Consider the following 13,037-nt stretch of genomic DNA (forward strand, 5'->3'; position numbering starts at 1 on the left):
CCAAAAACGCAGCCGGCTTCGCTAGGCCCGAGCTCATCTACGATGGACTGATGCAAAGTGGAAAAGTGTTCTATGGTCTGACGAGTCCACATTTCAAATTGTTTTTGGAAACTGTGGACATCGTGTACTCCTAAACAAAGAGGAAAATAACCATCCAGGTTGTACTAGGCGCAAAGTTCAAAAGCCAGCATCTGCGATCAAATCATTGTATTCTGTTTTTATTTACGAATTACACAACGTGCCAACATCACTGGGTTTGGGTTTTGTGCTATTGAATTCATGAACGAACTCCTAGCAAAGTGCAAAGGAGGTGTCCATGTTTTTTGCCCTCCCATCCTCTCTCTCTCTCTCTCTCTCTCTCTCTCTCTCTCTCCAACAGGATTCTTCAATAAGGTAAACGCATGCAATGTTCATTTAACCATTTCATTCATATTGTTTATGCATTTCATAATTATTTTCCTATTTTTTTTCTGCATGTAAAACTAAAATTATTCTGTAATATCTCTCAGTGTTCATATATTGGGTGTCTGCACTGAATTAATTTGATTTACATTATTTCTCATTCGCCTTTTTGATACATATTACTGACGATACCAAGGTACCATTGTACTTCTGTTGCTACTGTACATAAAAAAGACTAAACTCATTCCAATAATTAAAAGAGATCAGTGCCGAACCTGCGAGGTCCAAAGGCCCAGATATTGTCCACAGCATTCCTCCACTTCCTCCCCTGCAGCATGTTCTCCAGTTGGGCCTTGAGGTCAGTGATGGCTTCCAAGGTCCTTACACTGATGTCTAGATTCCTCCCCTCCTTCGAGGACATATTGATTTGTTCCAAAGAGCGAATCAGCTCTGAGCTATCCTCCAAAAGACAAGTCACCTCTGAAAGAAAATAAAAGACCCACAAAGTAACAATGATAACGCAGCATTTTGCACACACAGACAGAACTTTTGCTCAAGTCCTCAATGCACTTTCAATCTTTCCAGATGTTTTTCAAGAGTTAGGTGTAATCATAGGAACATGTCTTACCTTTTGGCAAGGGGATTGCCCGGACGCTGACAGTGGCCAATTTGTTGGGAGTGGTGAGCGTGACCAAACCACTGGTATCGACATGTAGTGTCTCTGAAGAACAGCCATGAGAACCTTCCTCTTTTACCTAACATACGTACATGTACACACATAAGATTTTCACTATAGTGCTACGATGGTAAATTCTGATTGAAATGTCAATATTACTGATATAATCAAACAGATGTGGGTTCAGATCCAGGGGATGTCGTGGTTTGTGAAGCCCTTTGAGGCACTTGTGGTTAAGGGCTATACAAATAAATGATGATTGATTGATTAAACCAGCGTATTATTCACAAAAGAAAAGTGTAGATTGAAATGGGCTGGGCGATATGGCAACGAAAAATTATCACAATAATTTTTTTCAAATCATCCGATCTCGATTAATATCACAATTTTTTTTTTTCTAATTAAAGACGGACTTATAAATGTTATGAGTGTGAATGTTGTCTGTCTATCTGTGTTGGCCCTGCGAGGAGGTAGCAACTTGTCCTTCCGCCCATGTGCAGCTGGGATAGGCTCCAGCACCACCCGCGACCCCCATAAGACAAGCGGTAGAAAATGTTTTTTTAAAACTCAAATTCTGTAGCTCATATTTAATACAATTACAATAAAGTGCTGTTTGAATTTGAGGTACTGTAAAAATAATGTGTACCTACACATAAAACAAGTTTAATGATTATTTCACAAACAAAATGTTTTATATCCACAAACTCAAAAATTATTTGAACAAAAAGTGTCTGCAGACTTTTTAGTATATATTATATCAGAGCAGTTGAATCTTTGCAAACACATAAACAAAAAGTCTGTTAAAAATACTTAATTAAAGTGCCTTATTATGATTAAATAAGTAAATGTGTAAATTCTCCCAGTCGGGACCAATAGAGTCACAAAGACATGTGAGTGCCTGCGAGTCCGCATTCAGGACAGGAATAATGCACACCACAACGTGAACTCAAGAAGTGAGACTCAAGTGTGTCAATCACTACGTTTCCATGCACTACACTGGGGGGGCGATATTTCCTTTTAGCGCCGTTAAATTAATTCATTTTCCGGTTGACCTAAGACATCACCCTAGCCATTTGAGTATCCTTACAACTTGTTTTAAGTGATGTCTGCTGTAATATTGGCAAATATTACAAATATTACGTCTCTAATGGCTATGCTGATGTTAAATAGCAGACAGCGTCAAGAAATTATCTTGGAGTGCGCTACGAACATGACACTACTACCAAGGATGTATCTGGGCGAATGCAGGTCGGATGCAATGAAAGACCGCCGTTTTTTTTTCGGAAAACATTTAGAACGAAAATCATGGAAACAAACCTTTTGAATGTCTTAAAGTTCATCCAAAAGGATGGAAGGAGTTTTAAATCCGAAGGAAAATACCGTTCGTGCCCCGACTGATATCCAGAGGAAGGTTGCTATTCTAGACTATCTTGCCAGTCGTGTGAAAAGGGATTCAATTGCCTTGCACAAATACAGCGTGAAGATGTTTGTGCCTGCTTTATTATTCCCCTTTAATATACCTGCTTCAATCTCTTTCATCTCATTCGTATTTTGTTCGGGAGTCCGAATTAAGCCGGCATTCTACATTTTCTTATCTACCTTCTTAAAGGTAGCTAAGAATCCATTTTCTACCGCTTGTCCCTCTCGGGGTCACTCCGTTTCTTTTTTTTTTTTTTAAATCAATGCACTTCAAAATGTTTTGTTCTTTTATTTGTGATTTCATTACAATTGTTGCTACGTTTATATTGAATGGTATCTGCTTACGGGTTGTATCCCGCGCGTTAAGACTGCTGCATGCATGACACTAAGGGTCCTCTCCTGCCGCACACACCCCCCTCGAGAGATCTGGTTTCCAATCGCATAATCCAGGTGTGCTAGTCTGACTTTCCAAAAACTGAACATGATCGGATTAAGGTGTTTCCATGGACTATAGGAGGCTTATTTAGAGCCAAACTATTTGAGAAGTTGGACTAATTTAGTGCATAGACGCGTATGGACTGTCGTCTCTGCTTCTATATGCTGTGTTTCAACTTCTATGCTAGTGTTTGTCATATTTCTTTATTTCATTATTCTAGGCTGTACTTCCAGCTGTGCAAGGAGGAAGAGGCACAAAGCTGATTGAACGGTGATTACGTCGTGACGAGCCAGACTTCATTTCTTCTGCACATTGATTTTTGTTTCCATAGTAGATAAACAATCAATCTCAAACGCGTGTTGATGTAGAGCTAATTTATCTACTCCTGTAGCTCGCTTTTACGGTTAATACCGTATAGCATGGCGATGTGTTACTACGCTAGAAAAAGAGTTCCTCAGTGTTCGCTTTTACAGTAACAATGTTGCAACAGTTTGGTTATTACAAGGGTTACAGAACGTAAATTAATTATTGTTCAAAGCTTTTGAATTCATTTTAACATGATTTAGAGGTAGAATTGATTGCTCCCATTAAGGTATTGCCAGCCACCTAGAACGAGCCGACTTTGAAAGATAGGAAGCAGAAAAAAAACCTTTTGTCTTCTTGTGTATAATAAGGATAGACAAAATAGGCAAAATTCCAAAAATGTGCAGTTCCCCTTTAAGCCCTATAAATAAACATCCAATTATGGATTAGTTAAACAATGTAGTATAACCAGAAGACATTTTTAAAATGTTATCTCTTGCATAAAATGCATATCCTCTGAAAGTATGACTTATAATAGCCACAAACTAGAGGATACATTTTTTTAATCAGGATTTTTTTTTTTTAAATAGTTTAAAGTTTTTATGAAATAATAAATGAACATCATACTAGGAATACAAACGATGCACGTGTTTGGAAATGGATGACTGATTTAACCATTTTAGAAAAAGACATGAATGATATTTGGAAAAAATGCCAATAAGCCCTTTAGGCGCAATAGACAAAGGCTGAGTCAATTAAACATCTTAAATAGATTGTATTTTAAGCCCTCACATTTGTTTAAAATGGGTACAGATACAGGGTACAGATAGCAAGTTATGTATTAAGTGTCAGGCAGCTCAAGGAACTGTAATTCATTTACTATGGGAATGTTGGAAACTAAGAGTTGTGGTCTTTTGTGAAAATTGCCTTGGTTGTCCATATTAGGCCACCGTAAGTCACATGAGTTGCCTGAGTCATGACAGTTGCTAATGTTAGCCAAATTAGCTCATGTGTGTTGAACTGGAGGCTGAAATAAAGGAGTAGTTTATGAAACAAGCTCAGCTTCCTCATTAACATGACATGGTGTCATAGTTGAAAGGACTACACACCATCCATCCATCCATTTTCTACCGCTTATTCCCTTCGGGGTCACAGGGGGCGCTGGAGCCTATCTCAGCTACAATCGGGCGGAAGGCGGGGTACACCCTGGACAAGTCGCCACCTCATTGCAGGGCCAACACATATAGACAGACAACATTCACACTCACATTCACACACTAGGGCCAATTTAGAGTTGCCAATCAACCTATCCCCAGGTGCATGTCTTTGGAGGTGGGAGGAAGCCGGAGTATCCGGAGGGAACCCACGCAGTCACGGGGAGAACATGCAAACTCCACACAGAAAGATCCCGAGGCCGGGATTGAACTCACGACTACTCAGGACCTTCGTATTGTGAGGCAGATGCACTAATCCCTCTGCCACCGTGGCAGCACGGGTGGTGACTATACACCAACATTGACTAAATAATGGCACAGCCGTTTGATTTTGCTGTACAGCGGAGTGGCCGCTATGGCCGCAGCGCTTTTAACGCGTTCAGAAATTCCCAGTTTAAAAGCCACATACGAAGAAAAAAAACACACAGACGTAGCAATTTATCGATGACCGCAAAGTTATTAAGTTCATTTTAATTTATCTTTTGATTGAAGTATTTACTATCGCCCCAGTCATACAATTGTATTCTTTTTTAATGCCTCTAGACATCATATTTAATGCTTGTTATTGCAATTTAAAGTACCAGTAGAGTAGAAACCCAAGTTGCCTCTATATTTAAGCTATTATAATTTATATCAGATTTATGACACCAAAAGAATTCCAGTTTGCGAATAAATATATATAATCAAAATAGTACCAATCTCACAGAGATTCCAGAGCCATTTTGAGAGTTCATGAGAAAACCAGTCATGTGATTCGTGACGTAGCATTAGGAACCACAGATTCCTTCCCCATCAACAACAATGCTAATCAAGCAAACATTGTGCGATTGGAAACCAGATATCTCGACCACCAGAGGGGACCCTTCACATCGCTCATGCGCAAGTCTCAACACACGAGATACAACAGCAGATACATTCCATCCTTCTTCTACCGCTTGTCCCTTTCGGGGTAACGGGTGGTGCTGGAGCCTATCTCAGCATTCAATAAAAACATAAGCAACAATTGTAATGAAGAGGATACTTTATTTAAGAAGGTAGCTAAGGAAATTGACAATGCAAGCTTAATTCGGACTCCCAAACGAAATACAAATGAGATGAAAGAGAATAAAGCAAGTATATCACAAGGCAAATAATAAGGGTACGCAAATTTCTTCACGCTGCATTTGTGCACTCCAAACTGTAACTCTGTATTCCAAACAATTGGCTAAATATTCCAGAACAATAGCAACCCTCATCTGGAAAAGTATCGACACACGAAAAGATTCAGATTTAAAACTCCTGCCATCAATCAACAGAGCCTCATGAATGAACTCGGAGACATTCGAAGTTTTGTTTCCATTATTCTCGGTCCGAAAATACATCCATCCATCCATTTTCTACCGTTTGTCCCTCTTTGCTTAAAAGTTACTGAATCTATTTCAATTCACTGAATTGTTTTGGATCGAATTGTTCTTAAAAAAAAAAAAAAAAGAGATTGTTTCTGAATCGTATCTGCAACCACAATTATAAAATCAAATCGAATTGCTGTAAAACGAATTGTTAGACCCTTAGCAAATACATTTGTATTTGCTTCACAACAATAAACTGTTTTTGTACGTCATCCATGGCTCTTTTGTTTGAACTGTAGTTAAAAAACCTAACCGGCTGGCTACATTCTTTAGGCCAGCTGTGTATACACCAAAGAACTGTTGGTGTACACCATAATGACGAAAAGGTTTACTGACCTGGTGTATAATGGCAACTTTTTGCTGTTTGCCAAGATCTTCATTCACCATGTCCACTTTGGGAGGACGCACCACTGTTTCCCTGAATGGAATAATTGGCTTTGATGCGCTGATCTCTATTTTAGCAAACCTGTAAAAAAAAAAGAAAAAAAAGTAATACTCTTGACAGTGGTATACTAATTGTTACCTCTCCGGTGGTACTTCAGTTTTAATACGCACCACCTATTATTATATAATGACAATGTGAAAAACGTTTTGGTTTTATCTTTAGATATATTTTGCAAATTTATTAGGAATAAAAACTAAGAAATCATATGTACATAAGTATTCACAGCCTTTGCTCAGTACTTTGTTAATGCACCTTTGGCAGTAATTACAGTCTCAAGTCTAATTTGAATACGATGCCACAAGCTTGGCACACCAATCTTTGGGCAGTTTCACCCATTCCTCTTTGCAGCACCTCTCAAGTTCCATCATGTTGGATGGGAAGCGTCCTAAGGGTTCCGAACTTTTTCCATTTACGGACAATGGAGGCCACTGTGCTCATTGGGACCTTCGAGGCAGCAGTATTGTTTCTGTACCCTTCCCCAGCTTTGTGCTTCTATACAATGCTGTCTCAGAGGTCTACAGACAATTCCTTCGACTTTATTCTTGGTTTGTGCTCTGCCATGCACTGTTAAGTGTGGGACCTGAAAGGAGGTGAGGTTTTTCTCCTACACGTGTTCATTTATTCTCTAAAAAAAGCTTACTAAATCGTAATCAATTTTCAAATTCACCATATTAGATTTATTTTACAGTGTGATTGAACCAAATCAATACAATTCCCTCATGGCCACAAGTAGGGAAAGGGAGAAATCATGCTTTCTCTGGCTCCTTACAAAATGTCTATCATACCAGACACTGTTTTTCCCAAGGACTGATATTCTTTTCCAACGAGGGTTTGGGTTGTCTTTGTCCCATCTTAGTCCGGTTTCCATGGTAACTGCTTCTCTGCTGCCTTATCTTAATGATTATTGCTGCTCGCAAATACCTTACACCCTCATGTCAGGGCTCTATTGCATGTCCCTTTGTGTGTGTTACTTCAAAACGAACCATTTACAGTAACACCTAATAATATACTATAAGAATATATGACAGCATTCAGAAATATGATGGTAAGATCAATCAATCAATCAATCAATCAATGTTTATTTATATAGCCCTAAATCACAAGTGTCTCAAAGGGCTGTACAAGCCACAATGACATCCTCGGTAGAGAGCCCACATACGGGCAAGGAAAACTCACCCCAGTGGGACGTCAATGTGAATGACTATGAGAAACCTTGGAGAGGACCGCATATGTGGGTAACCCCCCCCCCCCCCCCCCCCCCCTCTAGGGGAGACCGAAAGCAATGGATGTCGAGTGGGTCTGACATAATATTGTCAAAGTCCAACACATCAGCGAAAGTCCAGTCCATGGTGGGGCCAGCAGGAACCATCCCGAGCGGAGACGGGTCAGCAGCGTAGAGATGTCCCCATCCGATGAACAGGCTAGCGGTCCACCCCGGGTTGGGAGCAGAGTAGAAAAGAAAAGAAACGGCAGATCAACTGGTCTAAAAAGGGAGTCTATTTAAAGGCTAGAGTATACAAATGAGTTTTAAGATGAGACTTAAATGCTTCTACTGAGGTAGTATCTCTAACTTTTACCGGGAGGGCATTCCATAGTATTGGAGCCCGAATAGAAAACGCTCTATAGCCCGCAGACTTTTTTTGGGCTCTGGGAATCACTAATAAGCCGGAGTTCTTTGAACGCAGATTTCTTGCCGGGACATATGGTACAATACAATCAGCAAGATAGGCAGGAGCTTGACCGTGTAGTATTTTATACATAAGTAGTAAAACCTTAAAGTCGCATCTTAGGTGCACAGGAAGCCAGTGCAAGTGAGCCAGTATAGGCGTAATATGATCAAACTTTCTTGTTTTTGTCAAAAGTCTAGCAGCCGCATTTTGTACCATCTGTAATCTTTTAATGCTAGACATAGGGAGGCCCGAAAATAAAACGTTACAGTAATCGAGACGAGATGTAACGAACGCATGGATAATGATCTCAGCATCGCTTGTGGACAAAATGGAACGAATTTTAGCGATATTACGGAGATGAAAGAAGGCCGTTTTAGTAACACTCTTAATGTGTGACTCAAACGAGAGAGTTGGGTCGAAGTTAATACCTAGATTCTTTACCGAGTCGCCTTGTTTAATTGTTTGGTTGTCAAATGTTAAGGTGGTATTATTAAATAGATGTCGGTGTTGAGCAGGACCGATAATCAGCATTTCCGTTTTCTTAGCGTTGAGTTGCAAAAAGTTAGCGGACATCCATTGTTTAATTTCATTAAGACACGCCTCCAGCTGACTACAATCCGGCGTGTTGGTCAGCTTTAGGGGCATGTAGAGTTGGGTGTCATCAGCATAACAGTGAAAGCTAACACCGTATTTGCGTATGATGTCACCTAGCGGCAGCATGTAAATACTAAAGAGTGCAGGGCCAAGAACCGAACCCTGGGGAACTCCGCACGTTACCTTAACATAGTCCGAGGTCACATTGTTATGGGAAACACATTGCATCCTGTCAGTAAGATAAGAGTTAAACCAAGACAAGGCTAAGTCTGACATCCCAATACGCGTTTTGATACGCTCTAATAAAATATTATGATCAACAGTATCGAAAGCGGCGCTAAGATCAAGAAGCAGCAACATAGATGACGCATCAGAATCCATTGTTAGCAATAGATCATTAGTCATTTTTGCGAGGGCTGTCTCCGTAGAGTGATTTGCCCTGTAACCGGATTGAAAAGGTTCACGGAGATTGTTAGACGCTAAGTGTTCATTTAGCTGCTGTGCGACAATTTTTTCGAGGATTTTCGAGATAAACGGAAGGTGGGACACCGGCCGGTAGTTTACCATGAGGTCAGGATCGAGGTTAGGTCTTTTGAGTAGAGGATGAATAACCGCTTTTTTGAATGTTAGGGGAACAGTGCCAGAGGAAAGTGATAAGTTTATAATATTTAACACTGATGGACCTAATAATACAAAAAGCTCCTTGATAAGTTTCCCAGGAATTGGGTCAAGTAAACATGTTGTTTGTTTTGTCCCATTTACACATTTGAACAATTCCTCCAATGTTATTTCATCAAAGAGAGACAAACTATTTTGGAGGGCAGTGTCCGTCGTATATACAGTCGTATCTGTGTTAATAGAACCCAGTTGTAGCTGAGATGCATTGTCTTTAATCTCTTTTCTAATGACTTCAATTTTCTTATTAAAGAAATTCATAAAGTCATCTGCTGAGTGGGTGGAGCTACTGGGAGGAGTCCCTTGTTGGGTTAGCGATGCTACTGTACTAAACAAAAATTTAGGATCGTTTTTGTTGAGGTGGATGAGATTTGAGTAATATTTAGCTTTAGCTGAGGTAAGCGTGCGTTTATAAGTTATTAAACTATCACTCCATGCTTGATGGAAAACCTCAAGTTTAGTCGCACGCCATTTGTGTTCCAGCTTTCTACATGATAATTTCTGGGCTTTTAGTTTCTTCTGTAAACCATGGGGTACGCCTTTTAGGGGCCCTTTTTAGCTTTAGCGGTGTTACACTATCAATGGTGTTGCGCAGGGCGTCGTTAAAGTTGTTAGTGAGGTTATCAATAGAGCCCACATAATTTGGGAATGGTGCCATTACCGAAGGCAGTAGGTCAGTAAGAGTCGTCGTTGTGGCAGCATTAATGTTGCGGCTACTATAATAGTTATTATTATTATTATTAGTTTGTTGACAATGAGTCAGAACTTCGAATTTTATAGGGTAATGATCGGACATTACTTTAGTGTACGGGAGTATCGTAACTTTGGAGGTGGTGACACCCCTGACAAGCACTAGATCTATTGTATTACCGTTGCGATGCGTGGGTTCATTTATTATTTGTGTAAGACCACAGCTATCAATTATAGTCTGGAGCGCCACGCATGGAGGGTCCGATGGGGTATTCATATGGATGTTAAAGTCTCCCATTATGATTATATTGTCGGCGTGCGTCACTAGATCAGCAACGAACTCTGAAAATTCATTGATAAAGTCCGAATAGGGCCCTGGGGGGCGGTAGATGACAGCCAGGTGCAGAGGCAGCGGTGTGACAAACCTCATAGTAAGCACCTCAAACGAGTTATATTTATTATTTAGGTCCGAGGTAAGGCTAAAGTTTTTGTTGTATATTAGTGCAACACCCCCACCCCTTTTAATGGGACGGGCAATATGCGTTCCCGTATAGCCAGGAGGAGACGCCTCACCCAGCGCAAAAAATTTGTCTGGTTTGAGCCAGGTCTCGGCAAGACCAACGACATCAAGATTGTTGTCTCTAATGACTTCATTAACTAATAACGTTTTGGAAGACAATGATCTTATGTTTAAAAAGCCCATATTATAGGTAGTGGGCTGTTTTGAGGAGTTTTTGTTGAAAGTATCCGTAGTAGCAATATTAATAATGTTACGTTTATCATGCATAGTGCACTTTAAATAATTTCGACCATATCTAGGAATTGATATGACAGGAATTTTTAGATTGTTTGCCACCTCAGTAAAATGCATGTCCACCTCTGACGCAGAAAAAACATTATCAAATCAAATCAAATCAACTTTATTTATAAAGCACATTTAAAATTTACCACAGGGGTAGCCAAAGTGCTGTACAATGGGCAGGTTAAAAATAATACAAGAACCGAGCAAACACAACACAACACAAACAGAACACGAAAAAAATAAATAAAATAAAATATAAAAACATAAAAACATAAAAACAGGTTCACGGCAGGTGTATTATGGGGCGCCATTGCAGGATGGATATCACTCAGTGTTAAAAGCCATGGAATAAAAGTATGTTTTTAAGAGAGATTTAAAAACAGGAAGAGAGGAGGCTTGTCTAACACTCAGAGGTAGGTTGTTCCAGAGCTTGGGAGCAGCAGCAGCGAAAGCTCTGTCACCTCTAAGCTTCAGCCTTGTGTCCGGGACCGTCAGTAGCAGCTGATCGGCTGATCTTAGGGATCGGGTGGGGCAGTAAGGCTGAAGGAGGTCGGAGAGATATATTGGCGCGAGGTTGTTTAGACATTTAAAAACAAATAAACGGAGTTTAAATTTGATTCTGTAACGCACAGGGAGCCAGTGAAGGGACGCTAATATAGGGGTGATGTGCTCACGTCTGCGGGTCTGTGTTAGCAGACGAGCAGCAGAGTTCTGCACGAGCTGCAGGCGGGCGATTGAGGCCTGGCTAATGCCTACATATAGGGCATTGCAGTAGTCTAAACGAGTCGAGATAAAGGCGTGGATCAATTTCTCGAGATCATGTCCTGATAGAAGCGGTTTCACTTTCGCTATTTGGCGTAATTGATCAAAACTTTTTTGTACGACGCTGCTGATTTGTTTTTCGAATTTAAAATCTGAGTCGAACTTTACCCCCAGGTTTGTGACACAGTCGCTGAGATACGGGGTCAGAGTGCCGAGGTCAACGTTGGGGGAGGGGGAGCGACTTGGACCAAACAACATAACTTCTGTTTTGTCTTCATTTAGGCTCAGGAAGTTAGCTGAAAGCCAGGCTTTGATGTCGTGTAGGCAGTCAATAAGACGTTGAACCGTGTTATTTTGTGCCGTAGGAAAATAAATCTGGCAATCATCGGCATAAAAATTAAATGATGTGATTATGTGAGTTGTATATTATTCTAAGAGAATTGCTATGTGTGCAGGGATTATCCAGCCTGGCACTGGCTAGTTCTAGCTTAACAGACTCCTTATTAGCGCTTTTTTGAGGATTAGCCTTTAGCTTTTTTGTTAGCCCCGCTAACAACAACGCCTTTAGCTTTGTTGTTAGCCCCGCCCGACATCCCCGCTTCTGCTTCCGAGCACACCGCTTACGTCTCTTTCGTTGACGGTCCCCGCTGGTAGTGGACCCCGCTGCTTCAAAGGCCACTGCTGGATGTAGCTCGCAAAGAATTCCCAAGCTAGCGAGTAGGTCCACCGTACACGCATCTTTCAGCCCAAAATGGCCCGATTTCTCCACATCCAGAATTGTATGTCGGTCGTAAGTGATCACGGAGTGAACACGCTGTGAGCCAGCCATGAAATTGACTGAATTGACGGGTATTTTTGCCAAATCGGTCTACACTTCCAAGAGCGCCTGCAAGAAGCTGCCGCCGTGAAGCGCCGCCATCTTGGATTTTCAAGATCGATATACTTGTTTTTTATTCGGTGTATGTGTATGGTAGTAATATGTGTAGTTAGCATTAAAAATATTCAAATCCTTCAGTCTCCCAGGGGGTGATAAAGGCTGATGGGTCAAATGCAGAGAATAATTTCGCCACACCTAGTGTGTGTGTGACAATCATTGGTACTTTAACTTTAACCTTATAGACAGGTGTGCACCTTTCCAAATCATGTCCAATCAACTGAATTTAACACATATGGCCTGCAATTAAGCTGTAGAAACTTCTCAAGGATTATCAGTTTAACAGGGCTCTGAGCTCACTTTTGAGCTTCATGGCTAAGGCTGTGAATACTTATGTACATGTGATTTCTTGTTTATGTATTTTTAATACAATTGCAAATATTAAAAGAAATACAACCTTTTCACATTGTTATTATGGCGTATTGCCTGTAGAATTTTGAGGACAAAAATGAATTAATTCCATTTTGGAAGAAGGCTGTTACATAAAAGTGAAGCGCTGTGAATACTTTCCAGATGCACTGTATACAAAGCTACATTTTAAATTCACCACTTAACTACATAGAATATTGCAATATATCACAATAGTGTATATGAATATGACAATATTGTACTGTATTGTGACTCACT

At 40.4% G+C, this 13,037-nt stretch overlaps 1 protein-coding gene across 1 annotated transcript in view; it reads right to left on the minus strand.

Annotated features, from left to right (window-relative positions):
* efl1 (elongation factor like GTPase 1) overlaps positions 1-13,037 on the minus strand; it is a 125,269-nt gene that overhangs the window by 16,434 nt on the left and 95,798 nt on the right. The window contains exons 17-19 of the mRNA XM_062030057.1: positions 6,175-6,304; positions 1,031-1,157; positions 678-882 (exon numbers count right to left, since the gene is read on the minus strand). Coding sequence (XP_061886041.1) covers positions 678-882; positions 1,031-1,157; positions 6,175-6,304 — 462 coding nt within the window. The remainder of the gene's footprint in view (positions 1-677; positions 883-1,030; positions 1,158-6,174; positions 6,305-13,037) is intronic.

Source organism: Entelurus aequoreus, linkage group LG02, assembly GCF_033978785.1.
Source record: "Entelurus aequoreus isolate RoL-2023_Sb linkage group LG02, RoL_Eaeq_v1.1, whole genome shotgun sequence".
NCBI classification, from domain to species: domain Eukaryota; kingdom Metazoa; phylum Chordata; class Actinopteri; order Syngnathiformes; family Syngnathidae; genus Entelurus; species Entelurus aequoreus.